General features: G+C 38.1%; 1 protein-coding gene and 1 long non-coding RNA gene across 2 annotated transcripts; one reads left to right on the forward strand and one right to left on the reverse strand.

Annotated features, from left to right (window-relative positions):
• Positions 1–1,871: 1,871 nt before the first annotated feature.
• Positions 1,872–27,932, forward strand: aass (aminoadipate-semialdehyde synthase). Its single transcript, XM_017485057.1, has 24 exons — positions 1,872–2,191; positions 2,881–3,130; positions 4,151–4,327; positions 4,556–4,640; positions 4,868–4,935; positions 10,906–11,052; positions 11,147–11,225; positions 11,403–11,530; positions 15,061–15,209; positions 16,849–16,971; positions 17,065–17,176; positions 17,364–17,423; positions 17,634–17,701; positions 20,924–21,045; positions 21,166–21,295; positions 21,412–21,522; positions 21,624–21,732; positions 21,961–22,101; positions 23,680–23,847; positions 24,208–24,303; positions 26,605–26,720; positions 26,810–26,898; positions 26,987–27,163; positions 27,288–27,932. The coding sequence occupies exons 2-24, from the start codon at positions 2,912–2,914 to the stop codon at positions 27,404–27,406; spliced, it is 2,793 nt and encodes a 930-aa protein (XP_017340546.1). The 5' UTR covers positions 1,872–2,191; positions 2,881–2,911; the 3' UTR covers positions 27,407–27,932.
• On the reverse strand, positions 15,838–20,609 carry LOC128634956 (uncharacterized). Its single transcript, XR_008397879.1, has 2 exons — positions 20,472–20,609; positions 15,838–16,253 (listed from the first exon to the last, which is right to left on the reverse strand). It is a non-coding gene; the product is annotated as an uncharacterized LOC128634956 (long non-coding RNA).
• Positions 27,933–27,958: the final 26 nt, after the last annotated feature.

Below are 27,958 nucleotides of genomic sequence, written 5' to 3' on the forward strand. Positions count from 1 at the left end.
GTGAGGCACATCCCTGTGTGGCCCCCAAGAACCGTCAAATTTTTGCAATTTCAGGCTAGGCTCTTCTGTATTAACGTTCTCAGCTAAGAGACTATGTCATCTATCTAAAATTTATTTTAAATAGTCTTAGGTTTTATCAGCATAGCAGATGTCACTGTTTGGTGTGTGCCTTAGTGTGTTGTGTATAATTGATTTATTTTATTCATATTTCTCATTTTGATGTAAATCATAGTTCAAAGGTTGACATACAGGTAAAATACATTTTAAAAAAAAATAATGGTCTAGAATTTCTATGTGGGCCCCCCGGCACCATCTGGCCCCCATGGCCCCCAGTTTGAGAACCAACCACTTTAATAGGAACCTATGTAACTACACATTACAATCAGCCAATCATGTGAGCAGGATAATGCATACAATCATGCAGTTACAGGTCAAGCCTTCAGTTGTTCAAGTTTGCTGAATGCGATGTGGTCTTCTGCTGCTGTGGCCCAGGGGGAGTTAGCTGGACTGTTAATCATCCTGGGCTGAGCCCAGATTCTTCTCCATACATTTTTTTCCAGCTCGGCTAGTAGCCTAAGTTTTGTTTTATGAAAGCTAACTAGGCTAGTTTGGTGTTGCTAGCCAAGCAGCGGTACAACTAAGCTATGGGTTTAGCTGCTACAGTGCCATGCAAAGTATATTATCTTTCCTTATGCCTGCTTATATCATAATGATAATGATAATGAGTCTTTATTGATCACATATACATATGCACAGATCATGTTCATGTAAACTGGAACTCATATAGACATTTACACACCTTGTTTTCTTGCTCTACATGAGAAGATGTTAGTGTTTCAGTTTCAACCCATTTACTGGTTTAAAAAACCAACCAACAAACAAACAACGGTGTATATCCATTTTTCCCTTACACTGACTGTATGAGTTAGTGTTTTGTCATGTCTGTCCACAGATGTAAGCAGTGGTTATCTGAATTACTCAGGGGCGTAGAAGCGATTTGGAACCTGGTGGGGGACGCTGAAATGCTAAATGGGGTATTCGGGGGCATGCTCCCCTGAAAAAATATTTTTTAAATAAAGCACATAATCGCTCATTTCTAATGACTTTTCATTGGTTAAATATTTGTAAAACACACAGGCAGACATAAAGGGTGACCAATAGCATTGATTTATGAAAAAAATTAAAATGACAAAATATATAGATACGAGTTCTGATGTATGTCACTGAACGAAGCTCAATTTATTCATTAATATTACTCCAAACCGAGAATTTTTCATTTAAAACACTAGTTACCATAATCATTAAGACCAACTCTAGTGAATGTAGCTAGCCACCAACAGGACCCACAGTATTAAGAATCAAGCCTATATAAACGTTTGAACGGGGTAATTTTATTTATTATTTTTTAAAATTCAGCTATTATCTTGACTTGTGGACTATATGTAAATTTCTGTTATGTGAAGTAGCTTATTCAGGACAGTACTAAATAAAAAACAACATGGGATTTTTATGATCCTCTTATTTTGTTAACAGTATTAAAATTTAGTAGATTCTGCAAGGGGTATGCAAACTTTTGGGCACAACCGCATCTGTCTCACATCTCCTGGAGAAATCAGATTGCCTGCCCTGAAGTCAGTGCGCTGATTTGTGTGTTTATATTTTAGTATATAATTTTAACCGGAGCAAGGTATATTTGTATAATTACATGAGCGATAACTCATTTGAATACACTGGGGAAATAAAATCCCCCTCTACTGTACATGATTTCCTTCTTGACTATTTGAATGCGCGGGTGCGTGAGAAGGAGGGGCACACTCTGCACGAGCGCACAACTTTTCCTGTGCCCGACAGTGAAGTCATAAAAATGCGACGCTTACGTCAAGGACACGGAAAGCAGCGCCTGTGAAATAAAGGAGGCAGAACCGCTCTCAGGCGTGGGATTGGTGGGATTGGTGGGATTTGTGGGATTGGTGGGATTTTCAGTTGGAGGCAAATCAGCGACCGAAATCCCACACTGCTCTAGCTGCTATTTTGGACAAGAGCCGAGGATTGACTCTCTCACTAGTCAGAAGCATTTCTAGGTCAGAAATAGTGCGATATAACACGGCAGCATATCCGTACTGACTGGCAGGCCAGTGGTGAGGGTGGGGGTGTCAGTAAGCCGGCCATTTCAGCACAGAGCACTACTAAGGTAGGTGAATGTAGAGATACTCTACACAGTCTTACAGGGTATTACACCGAGAGACGCTAAAACACTTGTTGGTGGTGATTTAATGGCAAAAAAAAGCTAGCTAGCTAATATTTGCTTCATTTATAATAATCTCACAAGAGTGAATCCTGGATCACTGACATTTAAAAGAAGGTTTCACATGACCACAGATATAAAATATGTAAAAAAACAAAAAACAAAATTAGGTTTCATAGAAATCAGACTGACCTTCAGTGAAGTGAAGCTCATGGCCAAACTACAGACAGTAGATAAGTGTTCCCAGGGGAGAGATATATGAAATATATAAAGGTGGTTTCATATTTTAAAGGTGCAGTTTATATTTGGAAATGTTTTTCTACACCCTCAATAATCATGTTATTTGAGACATACTGTAGAAAAACTGTGAGTCACAATTTGGCATTGCATTTTTTTGTCCCAGAAATTTGCTCTGACAGGCCGATATCCCATCACTCAATAATGATTAATTTCCCATAACAGCATGCCCTATTGTATTTGATACATATATGTAGTATATATAATACTTGTATTCAGCTGCAGTCTTCTCCCTTCTAAAACCAAATCTACATATATTGTCAGTGTGTGACAAGATTCAGAAGGTTTTTGTATATGTTCACACCTTGGCCCTTGCTAACCTCTCTGCACCTGTGTAGTCATAACTTTTCAGTGAAGCCTGGGTGAACCATGCTGCGACTTGTTAGAGGCCAGAGCAGGAGGGTGAATGGCTGTGTCTGCAGCCAGATGAGGTCGTGTCATCATAAGACTGTGATGGCTATCCGGCGAGAGGACGCTAACGTGTGGGAGAGACGGGCACCCCTTGCCCCGCAACATGTGAAGGAAATCACTGCAGCGGGTTATAAAGTGCTGGTGCAGCCCTCCAACAGGAGAGCCATCCACAATAGAGTGAGTAAACACGGGCCTGTTTCATATACACACACAGTATAAAGAACAAAACTGATCAGTAAACCATCTGTGTTAGTTCTGTTTGTTGGTTCAAATATTTCTAGGACCAGCAGCCTTTCTGTTGGTGTTGGAGAGTTTTAAGCAATTATTTAATTGTGTAGTGGTCTGGGAAACCCCGTCACCATGGCAAAATTCTGGAAAACGGCCCAAAATGATTTTACAAAATCAGGTTTTTGTTTTTATTTAGGCTACTTTATAACACTGCTCTGACTTTCTGCCTGCCAAGGTCATGTTGTGTACAGAACCATTTTAACAAACACAGAGGTAAATGCAATTATTCTGCATTAAAATGTCTAAAACCTTGCTAACTAAGAGTGATTTCTCACAATTTGATCAAGTCGATGGATAGTTATATGCCATAGTGAAATGGGCATAAGCCAGTCAGTTCAGTTTATAGTCAGATACTGGCTGTCAAAATGTTCATGACACTCACATCATTGTTTTTAAATGTTTAAATGGCCTAATAAATGTCGAGGAAGGTGGACCGTCTTTCAACGGACTCTGTAGATGTGATTTTTTTTCTTTTGTTCCTTTTTTACTTCTTCTTTTTTAGAAGTGAAAATGCTAGAACTTTACTTCTGGTGGAGAAATATGTGTGAGAGACACAAATTTCAGTTCAGGAAGTGTGTGTGTGTGTGTGTGTGTGTGTGTGTGTGTGTGTGTGTGAAATTTCACAATGTGACCAAGTGATGAGGTTTTCCCATGTCTCCACATTTGATTTTCATGTCAAGCACCTAATACAAATTAAGTTTTTGCAGTTTAAAAATCAAGAAAAGCTAGGTTTTTACAAAGAGCTGTTGCACATTTGACCATTACTGTACAATAAATAAAATGCCTTATTTGTGACTCATTCTGCCAGTTATAATCACAATGTGCTGCTTATTCAGTCATGTTAAGTGGCTTCCTCAGCTCTTATGAGAAAATGAGTTAGATGTGGAATCACACTGATGTCTTTTTTAGTTCTATGAGAAAGCAGGAGCCATTATACAGGAAGACATTTCAGAGGCTTCTCTCATCATTGGGGTGAAGAGGCCGCCAGAAGAAAAGATCATTCCACGAAAAACCTACGCTTTCTTTTCCCACACCATCAAAGCCCAGGAGGCTAACATGGGTCTTCTAGATGATATACTCAAAAAGGTAAAACTATTCAATGACCTCCTGATGTTTATCCTTTTTTTCTGGCAACAGCTCTTATCAGTTCTTCTCTGCATGCAATTTGTGCAGACCTTTATATGCCATACTTGCTGAACCAAGAACCTAGATAAAACACACAGAGCTGTACTTTGATAAAGATGCATGAATATTTTGGAGAAAACTGGTGTTTTAGAAGCTTACATTCCTAAGTCAATGTTTTATTCTTTCCAGGAAGTGCGGCTGATTGATTATGAGAAAATGGTTGACGATAATGGGTTCCGAATTGTTGCATTTGGAAAGTGGGCTGGTGTTGCTGGTAAAATAATGCATGTTCTTGTGATGTTTAATGTGTGTTTTTCTTCATTTTAGAAAATGGTAGGAAATTCCATATGAAATTACTTAATCTAGATGTTTAACATGTTGAAAAGGGTTTTTGGCTTACATTCTGCAGCACTGAATACTGAGGAAAAGGAGAATGCTGAATGTGCATTTTGGAAAAAGCTGTGGTACAAGCTTGACTGCTACTTTTCTCTATTCTTGCAGGAATGATTAACATTTTGCATGGGCTTGGTCTCCGATTCCTGGCCCTTGGGCACCACACTCCCTTTATGGTATGATCTCTTTCATTTATGAAATGTTTTATGCTTCACCTAGTCTGGCAATGTTCATCTACAGATTGTCCTACAGAGGACAATCCTCTCAATTTCAATTTTATTTGTATAGCACTTTTTACAATGGACATTGTCTCAAAGTAGCTTTACAGAAACATATAAACACAGGATACAGATTTGAAATGTGTGACTGTATCCCTAATGAGCAAGACAGTGGTAAGGAAAAACTCCCTAAGATGATATGAGGAAGAAACCTTGAGAGAAACCAGACTCAAAAGGGAACCCATCCTCATCTGGGTTATAACAGATAGTGTGAAAGTAAATGGATGTTCATTATGGTTTTTATATGAAGTCGGTTTTGTTCAACCGATCCACTGTTCACTTAAGGAGACTTGAGTGCAAAACTCCATGTCGTAATTGCAGTCCTAAGGCTATAGCAGCAACTGTATTCCCAGCAACCACAGCACAACTGACCATGTGAAATTGAGGTCTAAAACCATTTCCATGGTACTTCAAGTGGCACCATCCTCAGCAATCTCCAGGCTGTACTGCTTGGGGCCATCCTCAATAGCAGAATGTAGGCTCCAGTTGATGATCACTCCAACCAGAAGTAGGGCATCAGGATGGATCAGGCAAGTACGGAGAGCAGAAAGGGTCAGGATCACTGGCATCGTCAGAGTATTATTTACTCAAGCTTACCGTGAACAGACTTATTTATTTATTTATTTATTTATTACCAATTCAGTTTTATTTGTATAGCGCTTTTTACAATAGACATTGTCTCAAAGCAGCTTTACAGAAATATCAATATGGTATACAGATATTAAAGGTGTGAATTTATCTCAACTGAGCAAGCCACTGAGTGGTGACGGTGGCAAGGAAAAACTCCCTAAGATGTTTTAAGAGGAAGAAACCTTGAGAGGAACCCGACTCAGAAGGGAACCCATCCTCATCTGGGTAACAACAGTTAGTGTGAAAAAGTTCATTATGGATTTATATGAAGTCTGTATGGCCTTAGGAGCAGCCGTAGTCCCAGCAGTCTGGAATTAGAGAAGATTTGAGCTCCATCCAGAGGCAGAAAGGATCTGGAACTCTAGTATCTCCATAAATTCGTGTGGGGCTCGGCGAAAGGAGAGAGGGAGAAAAAAGATTATTATGACTGCGAAGTAATAGAACAGAATCTAGGCAGGGTAGGCTTGAGTAAACAAATACGTTTTAAGCCTAGACTTAAACACTGAGACTTTGTCTGAGTCCCGAACACTAATTGGAAGACTGTTCCATAACTGTGGGGCTCTATAAGAGAAAGCTCTTCCCCCTGCTGTAGCCTTCACTATTCGAGGTACCGTCAAATAGCCTGCATCTTTTGATCTAAGTAGGCGTGGCGGATCATATAAAACCAAAAGATTGCTTAGATATATACCACAATGTACAGTCTTATCCATTACAGGATAATAAGCATTCCTAACAATTTCTCCCTCTCTTTTACCTCCCTCTCCCTCTCTCCTTCTGTCGAGCTACACATACAAACACTGAGACTGAGTCAGAGTCCTGAACACTAAGTTCGTAGGCGTGGGGGAACATAAAAGACCAAAAGTTCGCTTAGGTACTGTGGTGCGAGACCATTCAGTCCTTTATAAGTCAATAGTAGTATTTTATAATCAATGCAAAATTTTTTACTAGGAGCCAATGCAGTGTGGTTCTAGTAAGGACTCCTGCAAGTGCATACTGGACTAACTGAAGCTTGTTTGTGCACCTAATGGAACATCCAGACAGTAAGGCATTACAGTAATCCAAGCAGCACTGCCTCTGTGCTATGAAGAGGCCTAAATCCTGACTGATACATTTCATGAATGTTGTTCCTATGTAGGTACGAGCATAGCTGCTGTGCTACAGCCTTTTCTAAGATCTTAGAAAAAAAGGGGAGATTTGATATAGGTCTATAGTTGGACAATTGACAGGGCTCGAGGTCAGGTTTTTTAATCAGGGGTTTAATAACTGCTAATTTAAATGATTTAGGTACATGGCCAGTGCTGAGGGAAGAATTGGTTATATTTAGAAGGGGTTTGATTTAGGGATGCACTGAAATGAAAATTCTTGGCCAAAGCCGAAATCGAATATAATGAAAAACTTGGCCAAAGGCCGAATACCGAACATGTTTTTTTCCATTTATTTTACCAATTTTTTCACCATAGCATAAATTAAATAGTCAAAATGTGCTTTTTACTATTTTGTCTTGCTTTTCAAAGAAAAAAATAAATTACAAAAACTACAATTTCTAAATATTTATTTAACACTGAACATTTTTTTTTATTCCAGCAGGCATAGGCTACCAATAAGGCACAATATAACTTTAAATAAATAAATTAGTAAAATAAAAATATTTTTATGTGGTCATCATTGAGCCCCCCTTGAATAGCCAATGTTGGGCCTAAAACTGACTGCTGAAAGAATGTAACACTCTGTAGCCTACAACTAAAAAGTGCATTAAAAAGTGCATTGACAAGAGTGTAGAAAATGGTTCTATTGGGTTCTATACGGCTGATTATATTGGGGATGTATAGCTCGCGTCCTTGTACACCTCTCGGAGTATTATGGTAGATATAGTATAGTTAGATACGTTGTTAATGTTATGTTCCCTTAAATAAATGTCTTTACCTGCTTCCGTACTCTACTCCCTTACGTCTCGCAACGTGACAGAATACTCCAGAACAGAAACAAAACAAATGCACGTGTCCACAGTAAACAATGTCACAGTTGTCAACATCCGAAGAGCATGCGCTCGTGCACGTAGCTCGTGCATGCGTGCGCGCGCCCCTTCATCGCTCTGAGCGCGCTGCTGGAAGTGGAGGTCGTGAAATTTGCGCATCTCACTCTGGTTGCTAGGCTATTTGTCACGTCATCAAACACGTCATTGTTCGGTCAAATTTATTCTGTCTTTTCACTTATTGTTCGGTTGCCGAACATTCGGTGCATCCCTAGTTTGATTACTTCTGGAATAATATGTTTGAAGAAACATGTAGGTATGGGATCTAGTATACAAGTTGATGATTTTGATGAAGAAATTAATGAAATTAGTTCGGTCTCTCTAAGGGGAGTAAAACATTCTACTTGTTGATTGCATATTGCTATAATATCATCTACTTGATTAGTTATAAGACTGTCTGGTTTTAAATTAATAGTCTGAATTTCATGTCTAATATTTTCATTAAAAAAATTGAAATTTTGAAAAAATTCATAAAATCATTGCTACTATGTAATGATTGTGATTGTGAGCCTGTTTCTGTGGTGGATTTATTCCTAGTTAATTTTGCTACTATGTTGAATAGAAATCTAGGATTATTTTTGTTATCTTCAGTTAGGGTGGAGAGACAGACGGATCTTCAGCACTAAGATATTTTCCATAGTTCAGTAGGCTCTCCTTCCATGCTGTTTGAAATATTTGGTTTGATGCCATTTACGTTGTAATCGTCGAGTGGTCTGTTTTAAGGTGCGTTATACCAGGGTGCTAGCTTTTTCTCTCTAATTATTTTTCTTTTAAATGGAGGTACCTCATCTAACGTGTAGAGGAGCGTTGACTCCAAGCATTCAGTTGCCTGATCAAGTTCTTTGAGATCAGACGGTGATCCAATTATAATTGATATCTCTGGGAGGTTATTGATGTAACTCGGTGCAGTAGCTGACGTGAATGTAGGTTTTACCTGGTAGCAAGGCGAGGAGCAAATATTATGATCACTACACAATTTAAATGAGATGAGATAATAATCTGAGATAGTTTCAGACTGCGGAAGTGTGTCTATATTCTCTATATTTAATTTGTATGTTAGTGTCAGGTCAAGAGTGTGACCACCATTATGAGTGGGTCTTATTACGTTCTGATTGACCCCTACTGAATCTAAAATGGACACAACCACTGTTCTCAGAGGATCTTTTGGGTTATCAAAATTAATATTAAAATCACCAACAATTAAACCTTTATCTAGTGAAACAACCAGATTCGTAATAAAATCTGCAAATTCACCAAGGAATTCAGATTATGGCCCTGGGGGGGTTTGTAAATAGTAATTAGCGGAATCGACTTATTTTTTTGTGGCTACATAAGTTATACTAGTATAAAGAACTTCAAAAGAGTTGAATTTATGACTAGGTTTTTGTGTGACGCCTAGATTATGATTTATAAATGGGTGTGACTCCTCCTCCTCTGCCAGTTAGACAAGGATGATGTATATAACTTTATTCAGGAGGACAGGCTTCATTTAGTACCATATACTCGTTTGGTTTAATCCAAGTTTCTGTAAAACACATTATATTAAACTCCTGATCAGTAATGGTTTCATTAACAATAAGTGCTTTAGACGTAAGAGATCTAATGTTTAACAGTCCAAGCTTCAAGTGAAAGGTGCTGGCTATGCATTCAGTATGATCTAATTTTATGTTAATTAGGTTATTAAAACAAACTTTCTGAAAAGTTCTATGTATTTGTTTAGCTCGGAGAACAGACACAGTCTCTATAGGATGTACTACAAATGTTGAATTATTATTTGAACATTGATTATGATAAATGTTGTTGATGTTGGAAGTTGTACTTGCGGCAGGCAGTCACATGGTTTGTAGCGTCTTGGAGATGTTGTCTGACAAGAGTTCTGCTCCGTGCCTGCTGGGGTGCAGGCCATCAGCACGGAACAACCTAGGACGCTCCCAGAACAGATTCCAGTTATTAACAAAGCCCAGATTCTGTTCATTACACCATGATATTAACCGCTCATTTAAGGCGAAGATTCTACTGAACCTTTCAAGCCCACGTCTGTATGTGGGGAGAGGTCCAGAGATGATGATCATCACGGGCGATTCGTCTACTTCGTACAGTCTCAATCAGGCTGCCGAAGTCCCTCTTCAGGATTTCCGTCTGCCACAGCCTTGTTGTTCACCCCCACGTGCAGCACAACAGGTCCATGCTCTCGTGTTTCTTCAGGATCACAGGTACCTGCGCAGTGACATCAAGAACACGAGCACCAGAAACAGTGTGTGCGCACCTTACCTTTAGTTGAGGTGACGCGGATGTTCCGAACAATGGAGTCTCCGATAATGCCGTTTGGTTTGGTCTCACAGAGAGGGGCAAAGATTCCTTGTGGAGATCTCGAAGACTGGTGCAACGGAGGGGGAGAGGTCCTCGGCCAGGGTCTGGCCCACGCCTTCAGCTGCTGGTGCACCCAAGGTGAATTAAGGTGCATCAGTGCCGGCGTGACGGAGACCTGGGCTAGCTATGTCCTTGGTGCACAGTCCCTGCACAGAGAAACACACGGCGTAGAGGTGCTGGGAGTGTTAGTACCACACCGCATGCTTACCTTGTATTTGTTGGCAATAGTACAAGATGTTTCTAGCAAAGTTCTTCGCTCATGCAACTGAGCCTGCTTGTCAAGTAGGTCGCGAATCTGTTTCTCCACAGCCTCCAATTCCAACTATACCATGTGCAACTCAAGTATGTCCTCATATGCATTCAAAGGTAGAGAAACAACGAACATTCGCCTTTATAAGCAGCAGTGTATGAGCAAGAAATGTACAAGAAGGCTAGCGGTAAGGTGATGCTAGTCGCGGATGTTTGTAAAATCCGATGAAAGCTTAGCGATCTCGCAACGTTACAATTGTTTTTAATCTAAAATAGTATAGGTTATATGTTCACACATTATAATCCTGAAAAATGGTATTTTGAAAATATAGAAATTGAGGAAAAAATAGCGTCAACTTGAGGGACAAGGGTTCCTGCGTCCCTGCGTCACCAATGTACTACTGTAATGTAGTGTGTTGAAAGGCACCTCGGCCACTTTTTTTGTCATTTTTCCTCATGCTACTCAGTGATTATGTGTGGGTTAAAAAAATAAATCTCTGTAAGCATCATATTTATATATCATATTAAGTCATAAATTCTGTAATTTAAATAAATGCTTAATGTGGCACTTTTTCCCCCCTCAACAGCACATTGGAATGGCGCACAATTACAGGAATGTCAGTCAAGCCATACAAGCAGTGAGGGATTGTGGGTATGAGATCTCACTGGGCCTCATGCCTAAGTCCATTGGTCCACTCACATTTGTGTTCACTGGCACAGGCAATGTATCTAATGTGCGTATGACAAATACAGTGCAATTCTCTTATGGAATCACGTTACAAAGTATGCCATCTGTTATTCACCTTCATTTTAATCGATCTTCTGTAGGGTGCACAAGATATTTTCAATGAGCTTCCATGTGAATATGTGGAGCCACATGAACTGAAAGAGGTCTCCGAATCAGGAGGTACTGCATCCACCCATTTCTTCTTACTAAACTTATGTTTAGTTCTTGATAAGTACGTTTTTGTCACGTTTGGCTTAACCTGCTTTGCATGCAATATACAGGATACAGTCTTTTTGATTTTGTCTGTGTAATTTGTTTCCTTCCATTTGACTTGGTTTATTATGGGTGTATCTACAGACCTGACAAAAGTCTATGGTACAGTGATCAGCAGGCACCACCATTTAGTTCGAAAGAGTGATGGCGTTTATGATCCTTTCGAGTATGAGCACCATCCTGAACGCTACACCTCTCACTTCAGATCTAGTGTGAGTACTATGGATGTACAAATATCCAAAATGTGAGTTTTTTTTAAATATATTTTTGCTGAATCTTATGTAATAGTTCAAAACCTCAGGATGAATACAAGTACTTAAAGCATGTATGAAATTATACTTTGCCTTTTTGCTTTTTCCCCAGTCTCTATTGCAAAAGCAATGTTCTGCAATGACATGGCTTCCCCATACACGCAGTTGCTAGTGGATAAAAAAATTCATTTGTTATAGATACTGATTGTTTTGTGGCAAATTCAGGCTCAAGAATATTAAGTCTAATGCATCTTTCTTTCTTCATTCTTTATCAGTATACTGCCCTTGAGCATTGCCTCAACCTAACTTTGAGGGACAGTATACATTTGCAACCTCAGTTTTTAATTCTCTTAAAAATAATGTCCCTCATTTATCAATCATCAACTGGTTTTATGTAAATGATTGCATAAGCTAAACTAAACCAAAAATTTCCGCTAGATTCACAAAAGTTTCAGAAACGCTGATTATTTTTTTTTGTACTTGCATGTGTATGTTCATAAATGCAAATCACCTGTGGCCAGTTGCACCAGCATGGATGTAAAAAAAAAAACAAAAACAAAAAACAGTTGGGTGGAAACCCTACGCCTGGCTTAGCTACATCCAGGCTTGTGATAAATATTTACACCTGTTGCATCATCTGAACTTAAGACTAGGTGCAGCTATGCCCAGCATAGACAATACGCATCCATGCTGACACATTCTACGACAGTAGGGACGCATGGTATACTGGTAGTGGAAAAATACCGGTATATATTATATTTCAAAAGGTACAATATCATAATTTTGCTGAAGAAAACTGAAGAAAAACCCAAACTGAAGAAAAACCCACACATGTGACGATGGAGGAACACGATGGATCAAACAGATAATCCTTCTACATGCCCGAAACTAATAAATAAAGAGAGCAGTAGGAGTGAAATATGACATTACTTTGCCTACCAAAGTACAAGCGCTGCTTTAAAGCATGTGTTGCCGTGGGAGGCAACGCATCAAATCTTGCTAAGCATTTGTCGCTTGCTCATCCTGACTTGTTCAACGAGTTCAGAGATTGACAGGTGAGTCCATCATTCAACTGATTTAATTTAGACTTTTCTTTACAGCACTGATCAACGCACATACATGAGCGTATCAATTAAATAGTATATGGTAAACACGAAAGCTCAAATGTGCATGCGTGACATGCTAGAACCAATGAAGTTTAGGTCTGAATGTTATGAATGTTAGAATAACACTTTACAATAAAGCTACATTTGTCAACATTCAATAGGTAACCTGACCTCACAGTATTATAGCATTTATTAATTAGTAATTATTTATAAATACACTAATACATGTTTAGCATGTTCAGATTACTTTAAGCATTAAACTAATATGAACCCAAACACAAACTTAAACAATATCTAAGATTAAGAAGTTTCTGCAAAATGAAAATTTAACCTATGTTCCCTGTAGTGTTTTTTTTTTTTTTTTTTTTTTTGTTACATTTTGTTTGCACATTTGTTATTGCAGAGTTTTAGGCAGTGTTTTTTAATAAAATTTTCAATTCATTTATCTTTCGAGGCTGGTTATTTGTCACCTATGGTATCGATTTAGTATCGACACCGAGATATTAGATTCTGATATTGTACCGAGCCAAAATTGTGGTATCGAGCCATCTCTAAACCACACTGACAGTTGCCATGCCATTCATGTTGCTATGGTTACAAACTTGCATTTAATAGCACCAACGAATAGATTAATATCTGAGCCAAAGAAATTAAAATTAAATTACTCAGATTATGAAAAAAGAAACATTATTGAACAATACAGTAAGTATATGTATATTTTAGTATGCAAACAAAACAATGCCATAACTAATTAATAAGAAAAACAAGACGTCTGGCTGAGGATAACAGCCGCATTCAATGAAGCAGAGGCTGGATTAGGAAGCCATTAGGGACAGCGCTCTGTTCCTTTACATTACGTTACAACTGCGGTGATAACTCGTCAATTCATTTCAATAAGTTCTCTATCTCCATATAAATCCAGAGGATTAGTGTGGTCTCTCATTACATTTTCACACACACTGATCTTCTAGCCTGTATATTAGACACGCCATTGTATTAAAGTTTTTATTTTTAGTACTTTGGAAACTAGTCCAAGGTAAAAAATATATTCACTAAGATTTTTCACTTTACACCTACCTTTGACTAGGTGTAAGATTTAGTCTCTGATGTAGTACTATGCCTAGATGGTGCAACAGGTATTAATTCTACCTAGTCTTATAACTGGGTGTACGTCCAGCTGGTGCAACCGGCCCCTGTAAATTACCAGGCGCATTCCTGTCATAGCTGATTTGCATTTAGTAATGCCCACAAAACTCCATAAAAGGCAAAGTTCACAGCACTGAAATGAGGAGTAAACGGCAAAAGAAATTCTTAGAGCTAGAAGTATATGCTAATACAAATCTATATTATTTAGTGCATAACAGCACCTGAAATGGCTAAGTCCCAGGTGATCATGGACACCAAACACGTCACACTTGGAAACTACTATTTAATGATTTTTTTTTTTCTTCAAATCAAAGCATCTCAGCCAGAAATCTGTCATACACCAATAATCCCTCTCTTTTGGTGTGTTGGAAAAGCAGAAGGGTATGTGACATAGGAAGCTGGTGATGGTATGCAGCACACTAGGGACACAAGATGCAAAGCACACTTTGCATCTTGGCTTATTGCATCTTATAACAGATCGGTCACTTATCCGTCACTTAGTGCTGGCTCTAATGAAGTGTTGCACTGCATTAAAACAAGATGCCATGGCAAACAGAACTGAAGGACTTGTTAATTGAAGGGCTGGTCTTATTTGTTTTAATTTATGGAGCTGTTGGCTGGCTTTCTTTTAATCTAATATTTCTTTAGTTAATAGCATTCATATGAAATGACTGGCTTTCATAGAATGTGTGTAATTGAAATACATAAGCTATTTACACATAATCCCTGTGTAAAAGTGCAGTAATTCATTGCAAATTAAGATTTGAAGCTGATCAATAAAGGTTTACGTTATATAGTAACATAAAGCTACTACAGATGATTTACACATAAATCGGTTTGTATCTATCTTGAAAAAAACATGTAAAAACAGTAGTGGCTTGGTTTCTGCAAGTTGCAGGGGGAGCTTGTCTTCCTTTTAATGATTTCCACACTTCACTGAGCAATGAATTGAATGTGCAGCTTACAGACTCTCTTAACATATTAAAGCTCAAGAGAGCTATTCATCATCAGTTCTTCGTTAATTAGTCAAGAGGAATAAAATTACTGTGTAATACTCAAGCCCTCAAGGTTTTTATGCCCAGTAGAGATTTGCTCACTCCTAGACTTATTTATTGTCACTAAGAGACATGTTTAATGTTAATTTGTCAAATTGTTTTAATGAGGTTGTCGTTCATAGTAGTTTGCCATTAGTTGTTTTTCAATATCGGAGAAATTGACCTCAGCTATTGTGTTTTAAAGGTAGCACCTTACACAACCTGTCTGATAAACGGCATCTACTGGGACCCGCAGACTCCGAGGCTGCTGCGGCGACTGGATGCACAGAAGCTTATTAGACCTTCAAAATCTTTAGGCACAGTGACCGAAGGCTGGCCCACCCTGCCACACAAGTGAGATTTTGTTCAACGTCATTAGTTTTCCTCAGTTACAATACGTCATTTTGTTGTGCGAGGTATTACAAGATGTTTGATTGTAAATCATGTATTTTATTTTAGATCATATATAGCAAGTGTTACACATGCCTTTGTCAACTGTGTGTTTTAATTATACAGTTCAGATTGTCTTTGGTTTGATTCACTTTATAATCCAAAAACAAAATTATCTGCACCCTGACAATTAATATTTGGTGAAGCCTCCCTTGGTGTCTTCAAGTAATGTATAACAAGATTGGAGACACTTGATTGATTTTGGACTCCTTCATACTGAATATTTCAAGCTCCTTGATATACTAAGCTTTTATGTATGTGGTTTTCCCACTACAGGAGACTGAGATGGTTGGTCCAAAATTTTTCTGTGATTGTTGCATAACTGATATGCCATCATATTTTAAACTTGGTACCCCCTATGGGGGATTTTCCTAGTCTCTAGTCCCAATTTTTTTCTTTGGTGTGTTCTTTGGTTTTCCTAGGGTAATAGACAACAAAGGGCCTTTGCATGTGTGCAAATCATACTTTTACCCCAAGGACATGCTCAAAGGCAACAACAGAGTTCCCAGGAACTGTGTGCAAATTAGAAATATTTTTTATGATTTTGTTGAATTTATTTAAAATATTCCTTTTAATCATAAATAATTTTCACTTTTGCCATATAAGGTGTTATCCCCAGCAATTGGGCTCTTTTACAATGGCCTTGGGCTTATAGTTTGTCAATTTGTCAGTTACATTTTTTGTATTGCCCACTGTGTCCAGAGTTTCAGTTTCAGATAAGAATTTTCATAATATCTGAGGGCGTACAATGGCTTAGCACCTCCAGGCTTGGGGGTTCAATTCAAGCTGCTGCCCTGTGTTTACATGTTCTCCTTGTGCTGTGGGGGTTTCCTCCGGGTACTCCGCTTTCCTCCTACACTCCAAAGACATCCTGCGATTGATTGGTACCCTGTCCAAGGTGTACCCCGCCTTGTGCCCGATGCTCCCTGGGATGGGCTCCAGGTTCCCCTGTAGGAAAAGCAGTATAGAAGCTGGGTTGATGGATAATCATATCTGATATCTGCAATTTCCTTGAGACAGTTCTTGGTCAGCTATCTCTTAAAGAAGGAACTCTCTCTTTTTGCCTCATTCAACAACTCTTTTCTTTGAAACAGCTGATGCCTTTCTCTGTGCAACTGAACCATAACCATTTTCTGATCCTATCTATGAGTGTTTAATTTTTCTCATTACTTGATATGCTCACAAATGGATATGTATTTACATTTCCTGTTTTCCTGGTAGCCTGTTTTGGTATCACCATGGTCCATTAAAAGAGAAGAGCCACAGGTTTATTATTTAATTGAAAGGCAGTTTCCTTGTCCTGTTTTCTGGAAAGATGTGATCATTATATATTGATCGTGGGTTTTGATTGTGAGTTAAGTATTTTAACTTTAAATATAAAATTGGTGAACTTAATGCATATTGTAATTACAATGCTGATAACATTAAGATAGGGATGTAAAAATGGCTTGTGGACCATTTTGCTTAGCTGTGTTCCATACTGAGATTTTGTAAAAAGATATTCAGCAATATTATTTATATTTTCTTTATCAATCTTTGCCAGGTTCTTGGCAATCTGTGATATTTCTGCAGACACAGGAGGTTCCATTGATTTCATGACCGAGTGCACTACCATTCAGAAGCCCTTTTGCATGTATGACGCCAACCAGCACATAGACCATGACAGGTATGAGTATGACTTAATGCTGTTCATAAACAAGAGGGAGCTATGAAATACTGATCAGAAAGCATCATTATTTCTTATGTTTTTCCTTTATAGTGTGGAAGGAAATGGCATTCTCATGTGCTCTATTGATAACTTGCCTGCCCAGCTTCCCATTGAGGCTACAGATTATTTTGGCAATCGCTTGTCCCCCTACATTTGGGAAATGGTAAGACCTAGCACTTTGGGTAAATAATAATCAGCTTCCTTATCAGTTTGGTTTACTTTTGGAGAAGACTGCACTGGATACAAAAAGGTTTTGGTCACTTAAACTGTTTACTGTTTTGTGTTAATTATCAGATGTCCTTTTGTTGATGCTCATTTAATTTTTAATATTGCTTTCTTTAAATCCTTAGCTTCAATCAGATGCAACAAGACCACTAGATGAAGAGAGCTTCTCTCCACAAGTCAGAGATGTAAGTCTGATGTCTCCCAATGTCTATTTTTATCTTGTGTTCATGTGTGTCAGTTCATCACTCGTTTGGCCTGACAAGCCAAACGTTTTTGTGTATCCAAAGTTGCTACTACTTTTAAGTAGCTACTTGAATGCTTTGCTTAAGCCCTCTAGCCTGGGAGTTAACGCTTAACTTTGATCACATGTTGATCTCATTTTATTCTCATTCAAGGCTGTAATAACATCTAACGGGAAGTTGACTCCTAAGTTTGAGTACATTCAGAAGTTAAGAGAGAAAAGGTAAGAAACATTATAAAGCATGTATGCTATGTACAGTGTTTTGTTGTTTGAATGCTATGTACAATGTTTGGGGGGGATAAAGGATGTCTGTTCTCCTTTAGCTATAAGATCCAAGTTATGTTTGAGATTAAAGGTTAGGAGACTTTACATAATGTCAGCTTTTCATACTTTAGCTCTGTCATTCTTTACCATTAAAACAAATGTCAAATGCTTTGAATATAAAATGTGAAAATGGTTTGAAAACAATACAGTTCAATTCACTGATCTTGAACACTTCTCTCAAAGACTGAAGAACAGATAATACCTATAGAAACAACATTTATTTAAGGTGGTATATCTTAATTGACAGATGTGTCGTCCAATCAGCTATAAGTAATCCATTTGCAATATATACCTATCTTTTCTATTTTGTCCACCTTTTCATTGTGACTTGTTATTTTGTTTTTAGATTTGCCATTGTGTTTATAATTTGTTGTTTTTGTTTTTGTATTTGTTACTTTGTTTTCAGCTGTGTGGTTTGTTTTGCACTTCTTGGTCACTGGACATCCTTTTTGCTTTTATTTTTTATAAGTACTTTAGGTACAGTAATCCTACTTTTCATTTTTACGCAATATTTCTCATTATAGGTCTGTATATTGGGTTTGCAGAGCTGCTAACATATGTGTAGGTTCTCTGCATTTTATCGTATTTAATATAAAGGCAGATAAGCCAGTCGAGATATGAATCTGAATTGATTGCCAGTTGCGTAGTAGTTATGATCTGGCGCTTTTCTCGCTTTTCATAAATTTTAAGTAAATGTCTAACAGAAAAACTAAATAAACACTTACACATTTTACTTTGGTAAACATGTTTTTTAAATCAGTTTATTATTAGTTTTGTTAGTAGTGTCAACTTTACAAGTTCCTGTTCGACAAGCTGTTAGTGTCGAAATAATAATATATTCAAACGAGTGCATTAATATAAACCTATCGTTCATGGTACAGCCGGAACTACTTTCTGGCTTACCTTCTGACCAATCAGATTCGAGCATTTAACCACGCTTTGGTATAAAACGTTTTTTAACAGTAAATTTCGTTTATTGTTCATTAATAAATTAATTGTAATCGTTGGCAAATTGCTGCTGAATAACATCTGCAACAAAGATGTTGCTGTGCATCCGCTGTCGCATGACCCCGTTATGTGCAATATTTTCGTATAACATCACAATCTGTCGTGTTATTCCTTACATGATGAAGTTGAATGCATTAATGTCTGTAAAATACACAGTCATAAAATCACCAAAATGCCAGCAGTTCAATACAAAAGGTCAAATGCAACAGGAAACTGAAGCCTATGCCTTTCCCCTGTATGAATGAAAGACTAAGCATCACTTATTATACAGTCATAATTGACATATGTCATGATTGTCTGGTAAGTGAGAAGTATAACATGTTTTGATATTTTTTTAATTGATTAATCCATTAAAAAAAAAAGTTTTACAATGCAAAATTATTCAAAATCAAATACTTGCTAAAGGAGATATGTGCCAAAGTACAACCCTGCCTTGCAACTTTCCCTGAATCATTAACCCCTATCCTCACTTATTTACAGAATGTGTTTTTTTTTAAGTGTAACACAGTTCATTCAGATCATTGCCATTTTTTTGGACTGTTAGGCGAAAATACCTTCCTCTAGATTAAAATTAAGTACCTAAATCAGTTTATGTTAAAGGATCAGCATGGATTTATGAAAAATTTGTATGAATTTGCTTGACTATTAATTAGCAATTTGAAAGCAGTTGAAATTCATCTGAAACCTTTGTGTTTTTGGCCTGTATATTACTAACTCTGGGAGATATTTGAGCATTTCTGAGGGGATATCTTGCTCCAAATATTCAAGCATCTTTACTTTAAAAAAACAAACAAACAAACAAACAAAAAAATCCTTTTTTCCCTCCAAACCAGATGAACTACTTTCCAGACAAAGCCCGATCATCACACATGGTTTAATGTTCACACTAACCTCCAGCCATATGTGTTCTGTTCAGGCACAGTACGGTCAGCGTGTGGTTTCTGTGCCTTAACACCTTGCATGGCTGGAGCATTCCAGTATGGAGATTTCTCTCGAGGGTAGACCATCTCGTTATCTTTCATCACAGCTAACATGTTTCCACTTGTTCTTGTCCCAAATTGAGATTTTGGCATGCCATCTGACAGCTATTTTATTTTTTTTTAAATGTTTTTAAAGCCATCCAAAATCAAAACATTTCTGACAAAATTCACTTTCACCAACTATTCACGTCAGCCAATTGAGACTTTCAGTATTTACTAAAGCACACAATGTATCATCTTAATCATAGACATTCTATTGTTTTAAGTGTTATTGCTTTTCATAAGACCATCTTAATTTTTCTTTCACACTCTGGCAACTTACTTTATGAAAAGCCCTCTGCTTGTAAATTAGTTCCTCTACACTCGCTCTTGCCTTTTATTGCATGTCTCTTTCTTTTTTTTCAAAAAAATCCAAGTGATTTATAGACTGCATTTGTCACATGTCCATCTGCTTCATATATAGGTGTTTTATATGTGTGGGATGTGTTTACTGTACTTGAGATTCACATGGACATTACAGTTCATGTAGTCTAAATAGGTATTTATTGCCCTGTTTACATTTAAATAATTAAAGTAATAACACCAAGAAAATGTTCCTTCACTCTTTAAAGAAGTTGTTAATTAGACCTCTGGAGCCAAATGTGGCTGAAAACATTTCATAAGGTAAACAAGCATCTTACCTTCTCTTACTTTCAGTGGTGTTTGGGATTTCTTCTGACTATCAATAGTTAATTATCAATATCAACTATCAATAGATACTCTAACTATCAATAGTTGGTATCAAGACTGGTAGCTGTGGCTCAGGTGGTAGAGCGGGTTGTCCACTAATCGTAGGGTTGGCGTTTCGATTCCCAGCCCACGTGACTGCACATGCCGAAGTGACCTTGGGCAAGACACTGAACCCCAAACTGTTCCCTGTGGCAAGTTAGCGCCTTGCATGGCAGCTCTGCTACCTTTGGAGTGTGTGTGTGTGTGTGTGTGTGTGTGTGAATGGGTGAATGAGATACAGTGTAAAGCACTTTAGATAAAAGCGCTATATAAGTGTGCCATTTTATCAATAGTTTATCATGTCACACTTAAAAGCTTTGGTGCGTGTGTGTGTCCCCTTTCTCATGGTTGTGACATTTCACAGGGAATCTGAAAAGATCCTGAAGAAAGGCGGAATGAAGCGTGTTTTGCTGCTGGGTTCTGGCTATGTGTCTCGCCCTGTTGTTGAGTATCTCACCAGGGATCCTGGCACCCAAGTCACAGTGGGTAAGTGCCATGGACTATAGCATAGAAATCCTACTAGGCTTATTTTAAAAGCAGGAATTCCCTCTAGTTTATTTTGAGTAAGTGCATCTAAACTTAAGTTTCTGTTGTGCTTGTTTTCAGCATCAGTGCTTCTAAGCCAGGCTGAGGAACTGGCTGCCAAATACCCAAACACCATACCTATAATGCTTGACGTGACCAGTCAAGAAGGCCATCTTGAGTTTCTGGTCAAGGATCATGACCTGGTCATCAGGCATGGACTCCATGATAAACTCTTTGATCTGTTTTCCTCCATTATACCATTACATTACACAAAACACAGCTAATCTTTTCCTGTTTTTAAAAAAATATATTTTATTTTATCTTTAGCATGCTGCCATATACCTATCATCCCTTGGTAGCTAAATATTGCATCAGTAAGAAAGTGAACCTAGTGACAGCCAGCTACCAGTCTCTAGCCATGAAAGAGCTCCAGAAATGGTAAATATTGTTTGAAGTTATTATATTGTCAGATTGTGATCGTGTTTGCTGCTTTCACTGATGTGTTCACATTGCTTTATTGTGGCTGCATGTTTTGCCAGTGCTGAGGAGGCTGGCATCACCATAGTCAATGAGATGGGCCTGGACCCTGGCATTGATCACATGTTGGCCATGGAGTGCATCGACCAGGCCAAGGCAGACGGTTGCACTGTAGGTATTTTTTGCTTGTGTTCACTTGTCATGTGTGTTTACTGTTATGTGTGATGGTGTGATATATCACCATTGGTAGAATCATTAGCATCCATGGCAGACATCTGACCAGTCCATTTACAATTTGTGTTGCATGTTGATTTGTAGTCTTTTAGCCATTTTGTTTTTGTTTTTGTTTTGTATGTACTGCTATTGATTGGCAGTATTTTTCTTTATTCGTGCACACAGGTGGAGTCTTACAGCTCTTTCTGTGGTGGTCTTCCTGCACCAGAGTGTTCTGACAATCCACTGCGTTACAAATTCAGCTGGAGTCCATATGGAGTGTTGCTCAATACCATCAGTCCTGCCATTTATCGCAAAGACAACCAGGTAATGAGTGTGTGAAGAGAAGCATGCCAAATAACACGATGTAAAGTCATTCACTTGTAAAATGACTATCTTTTCACAAGATTTTGAAAAAGGGATAGCTGCAGGTCGGATTAAATATTAAGATATGTGGTAACATATTAAGGGACATGACTGTACTTTTATACATTTATAATGTCAAATGTGGAAAGTGAAAAAAAAACATGGTGTGTGTTTTATATTTTTACTACCTTTTGACATTTTAGCTCAGTAACTTGAATGAGGAGTAGTGCTGGTGATATCAATGTCCGGTTTTCATAGTGATTTCAAAGCTATTTTTATTTATAAAAACTGAAAGAGCCCCTTGAGAACATATTACGTCAGGAACACTCATTGTAATTCCTTGAGATAAAGGGAAAAGTTGGAGACGAATTTACAGAATAAATATATATATAAATAATAATTATTTTTTTAAAATTACATTGATAAGTGTGTGTAGCCATGTGGTTGTGCTTGCCTTGGCTGTATTAGGTAAACTTCTCAAGTAGGTGCACCTATCACATTTGCTGCTATTATCAGTTTGTCACCACCTCAATACTCCATCCATTAATGGAATATGACTAACACAGGACCACAGCTACTATGGGTCTTATTTATGTGATGGACTGTTTGCAACACAGAATTCACACTGACATGTCACTGCTGTAAGTTGGTGTGATGCTGGTCTGAGCTGATGTGATTTCTCAGATGCATCAGTGTTTTCTAGGATTTTAAAACACCTTCATGTCAGTGCTGGTTTGGAAAGAGTCCAGCAGCCAGCAGTTTTATATTTGGAAACTGACATTGATGAGCAATAGAGGACAATTAACACACACTGTGTTGACCAAGTTGCCATCTCTAACTGAACACTTGCATGGTGGATGTGTCTAATAATGTAGACAGAAAGTTACCACACAGTCAAACAGCCTCAGCAGCACTGCTGCAGTCAGTGTCACTGATTAGCTGAGAATGATCCTCCACCCAATAATATCAATGCTTGGACAGCTGTGGTTCTTTGGTGGTCTATTTCCTTCGATGGGGGTAGAAAGGGGTGACAAATTGTATGTAGTTACCAATAGACAACGTTTACCTAATGGTCAACATATTTGGGTATTACTTACGTATATAGGTATGAGTATTCCAAGGATAACCAAAATATGAATAATTTAACCCAATATGAATACATTATTCAGAGCGAACAGCTAACGTGTACTAAACAGACACAAATGCAGATGTAAATAAAAGGTGCACTTGTTTTTTTTTTTTTGTTTTTTTTTTGTGAGCGACATGTGAAACGCACTGGACAAAGAAAGAGCACATTGATTAACTTTATCATGAATTGCTGCATGGTGCATTTAATTCTTATTTCTTTTACTGTGCTTTTAATTAGGCTACTAGTGTGTTGGTTTTTTGTTTGTCCCCCCCAGTGAAATAAGGTTCATATTTAATTGCAAAAAATAAACAAATAAACTTCTTCCAGAATTGTGGATGGCACTGGTTTAAGTGTTTTTGCATTTTCGCTCTCTTTGTGCGTGTGTGTGTATGTGTGGGTGTGTTTTACAGCTGATCAGTATTTCCCCTGGTGGGTCTCTAATGGACGCCACCATGCCCATGGACTTCTTTCCGGGTTTTAACCTTGAGGGCTTTCCCAATCGAGACAGCACCAAATACGCTGAACCCTATGGCATTGAGTCTGCACACACACTGATCAGAGGAACTCTACGCTTTAAGGTTTTTCACCCTGCAGCCATTTTCTGTCAGACCAATTGGGACAGCTTGTACTGTAACTTGGTCTACAATCCTAAGCCGTAATAATACAACCCGATCAGCCTGATCTTACAATAATGAATACAAAGCCTGTAATGAGAAGTCTGTAATTTTAGAAGGGTTCTTTCCGGCTACTGTCTAGACAGGTGTGCAGCTGCTAGTTTCTCAAGTCGAGTTAGATTTCACACATACCAGTTATATTTCTGACCACAGAAACTCTGAGAGGTGACTTTATTTTTAGAACTTGTTCGTTTGTTTCAAGCGAGAAAGGAATGGCATCCAGAGTGAAAACGTTCAGCATGTCTTTGTGCTTTGTTCCCACAGGGATTCTGCAGAGCAATGAGCAGCTTTGTAAAACTAGGCCTGATCAACACTGAGCCTTGCCCAATGCTGGAACACACAGCCGATCCTGTCTCCTGGGTACACACTTAATTTACTTGTACATTGAGACCATTGGAAAAAATACCTCTATTTTCCAATTTTTTTCTAATTTAACACAAAAATATATATAAATTATATTATCAGCAGCAACTTGACTGAAAATTTAAATAGTGACTTATATTTTGAATATTAAACTTTTCATTTCATTACTTCAAGTGCTTGCTTGTTCTTAGAAATCAGAGGGTTTTTTTCTGTAGTTAGGGTAAGGCTCTACCCTAAAACATTAAATGTGTGTATGTTTAAATATTTGCGATGTGATACTGGTGTTGAATTATTTCTAAATCTGAAATTTTGTTATTCCCTTGAAAAGCTAGCAGTTGTGTGTTGTGTTGATCTCACAGGATGACGTTGCAAGCAAAGTTACAGTGGAGTTTAAGGGGAGAAATCCTTGAATTCACTGATCTCAAACATAACAGATAACATCAAGGTTTTGCTGTTCGCTCCTAAAAACAAAAGAGCGAGAGCTTCTCTTCTCAATCAACATTTTCCAGCAACTGAAAGATCCAAAATGCAATGTTACTACACTCAGCGAACACTTTATTAGGAACACTATATTAATACTGGATAGGGCCTCCCTTTGCTCTCAAAACAGCCTTAATTCTTCATGTCATGGATTCCAGATGATGTTGGAAACATTTCTTTGAGATTCTGGTCCATGTTGATATGACCTAATTCTTTCAGGTTTTTCAGGTGCACTTTCATGCTGTGAATCTCCCGTTCTACCACATCCCCAAGGTGTTATATTGGATTCAGAGCCGTTGAGTGGGAAGGCCACTGAAGAACACAGAAGTTATTGTCATGTTCATGAATTCAATTTTCAATTCAATTCAGTTTCATTTGTATAGCGCTTCTTACAATGGACATTGTCTCAAAGCAGCTTTACAGAAACGTATAAACACAGGATACAGATTTTAAATGTGTGAATTTATCCCTAATGAGCAAGTCGGTGGCTACAGTGGCAAGGAAAAACTCCCTAAGATGATGAAACCAGTTTGAGATGACTTTTGATTTGTGGCACGGTGCATTATTACGCTGGAAGTAGCCGTTAGAAAATGGTAAACTGTGGCCATGAAGGAATGTACATGGTCAGCAACAATAATCAAATAGGCTGTGGCAAACATGCGATGATTGATCGGTATTAACAGGCCTAAAGTGTTTGAAGAAAACATTCCCCACACCATTACACCACCTCCACCAGCCTGGACTGTTGACACAAGGCAAATTGGGGCCAAGGATTTATTTTGTTGGCACCAAATTCTCACATTCTCACCTTACCATCTGTGTACCTCAGCATAAATCGAGATTCATCAGGCCAGGCTACGTTTTTCCAGTCTTCAGTTATCCAGTTTTGGTGAGCCTGTGCCCACTGCAGCCTCAGCTTTCTGTTCTTGGATAAAAGAAGTAGAACCCAGTGTGGTCTTCTGCTGTTGTAGCCCATCTTCCTCAAGGTTCACCATGTTATGCATTCTGAGATGCTTTTCTGCTCACCACAATTGTACTGACTGTTTATCTGAGTTATTGTAGCCTGTCTGACTTCTCTCATCATCTCATCTCATGTTTCCGTCCACAGAACTGCTGTTCACTGGATGTTTTTGCTTTCTTAAACTCTAGAGACTGCTGTACATATAAATCCCAGGAAATCAGCAGTTATAGAAATACTCAAAATCATAGCTGCATGATTTTATGGACTGCACTGCTGCCATATGATTGGTTGATTAGATAATTGCATGAATGAGTAGGTGTACAGGTGTTCCAAATAAAGTGCTCAGTGAATGTATATGAGAGTTGTGATGAGTTACAATGGAGTGTCTGCTCAGGCTAGTTTGATTGACTGATGCTGATATTAGCATTATTATCATTAGTATTAGCATTAAACTTGAGGCTGTGGAATTTTATCTACTTTAGCAGAGAGTACAGATGAGAATATGAGACTAAGGTGCTGCTGCCTCGCTCTCTTTTAAATAGAGATGAAGCCAGGGCTAATTTGTCCTTGTGCCACTATTAGCAGGTAGATGACTGGCATTGTGGGTAATGTAGGAAACAGTTAACCAAAGTGAAAATAGACTAACATGACAATAAAAGATGTTTAAATGGGGAAAAAAGCTAACTCAGAATTTAATCACTCAATACATTTTGGTCAAAATTGAAGATCACATGTTAATTGTAAAAATTAATGTATAGGTTGATCAATGTGGATCAAATACAATACATCAAGAAGCACATGGAAAAAGCAGCTCATATTTTTTAGATTTTAATATAGTGCTTCCATCTTGCCTGCAGAAAGAGCTCCTGAGTAAGCTAATTGGCTTGTCCTCTGACGTTAGCATGGAGTCTTTTGAGGAAGCTGTGTTCAATCAAATCGGAAGAGATGAGTTCAGGATGCAGACTCTCAAATGGTGCGTAGTGAAACTGAACACATCAACACAGACACATCTCTTTCAGAATTTGTTTTAGATCCAGTAATCCAGGTGTTTGTCACTTCCAGGTTTGCGATGCTGAGTGAGGAGCCTGTGCCTCATGCTAACACCATCCTGGAAGCACTCACTAAACACCTGGAGGCTAAGCTGGCTTTCGGTAAGCTATGATGTCCACCTGTCTCACTTAAAGCAGTATCTGTCTGGGAATGGGGGCTAAGCTGTCATGCTATTTTGTGTTGTATCAGATAAAGGAGAGAGAGATATGATCATCATGAAGAATGACATTGGCATCAGACACCCTACAGGAGAACTTGAGATGAAGCACATCAGTCTGGTGGTCTATGGAGATCCTAATGGCTTCTCTGCCATGGCTAAAACAGTGGGCTACCCTGCTGCTATTGCAGCTCGTATGGTCCTGGATGGTAAAATGTCCACATGCAGTCTATATGCTCTACAAGTGTTACATTTTTATATGTTTAGTAACCATGACACTTCTTATCTGGAATGGGATGCAAATTCAAGCTAACACTTTGTTGTTCTTTTCAGGTGAGCTGAACACTAAAGGACTTGTTGTACCATTGACAAAGAACATCTATGCACCTGTTTTGAGGAGACTTCAGCAGGAAGGCCTTCAGTTCACTACCAAAAGCACAATATCAGAGTAATGCGCTATAAAATCTACTCCTGCTGCTCATAATTGTATGAATATCAATTTTCTTAATCAATTGCTTTTTCACTTATGTGTGATGAACTACTGATTGCTTTGGAATGTTTAGGCTTCCTTCTGTAAACTTGATTGTAACGGTTTTGTTGAAATATTCCTTCTAGTACTTCAGTACATATCCCTCTAAAGCCCTTAAAACATCTTGCCATGATGTATTCAACACATTTATTTCAAGTCGAACTAAACTGCACATTTGATGTCAGACAAATTTACTTTCTAGTATGTATTTCAGACTGGTTCCCAAATGGGAGTGTATCCATGTTCCCCAGAGTTATATGGCACATAATGAACACATGATGATTTAAAGCTGGAGTTAGGCTTCAGCATAAGAGAGAGCAATAAGGGTTCAGCATGTGCAACCTAGTTAATTTTCAGAAATTATGAATGGATGAAGGATGGATTTTAAATTAATCTGTCTGTGATGTTTAAATTTAAAAAGGTAATAAAGTTAGTAGGGCCCTGGGAAAGTGAGTCCTGATTTCATAACACCTTC

The sequence above is a fragment of the Ictalurus punctatus genome, chromosome 14 (genome assembly GCF_001660625.3).
Source record: "Ictalurus punctatus breed USDA103 chromosome 14, Coco_2.0, whole genome shotgun sequence".
Lineage (NCBI taxonomy): Eukaryota > Metazoa > Chordata > Actinopteri > Siluriformes > Ictaluridae > Ictalurus > Ictalurus punctatus.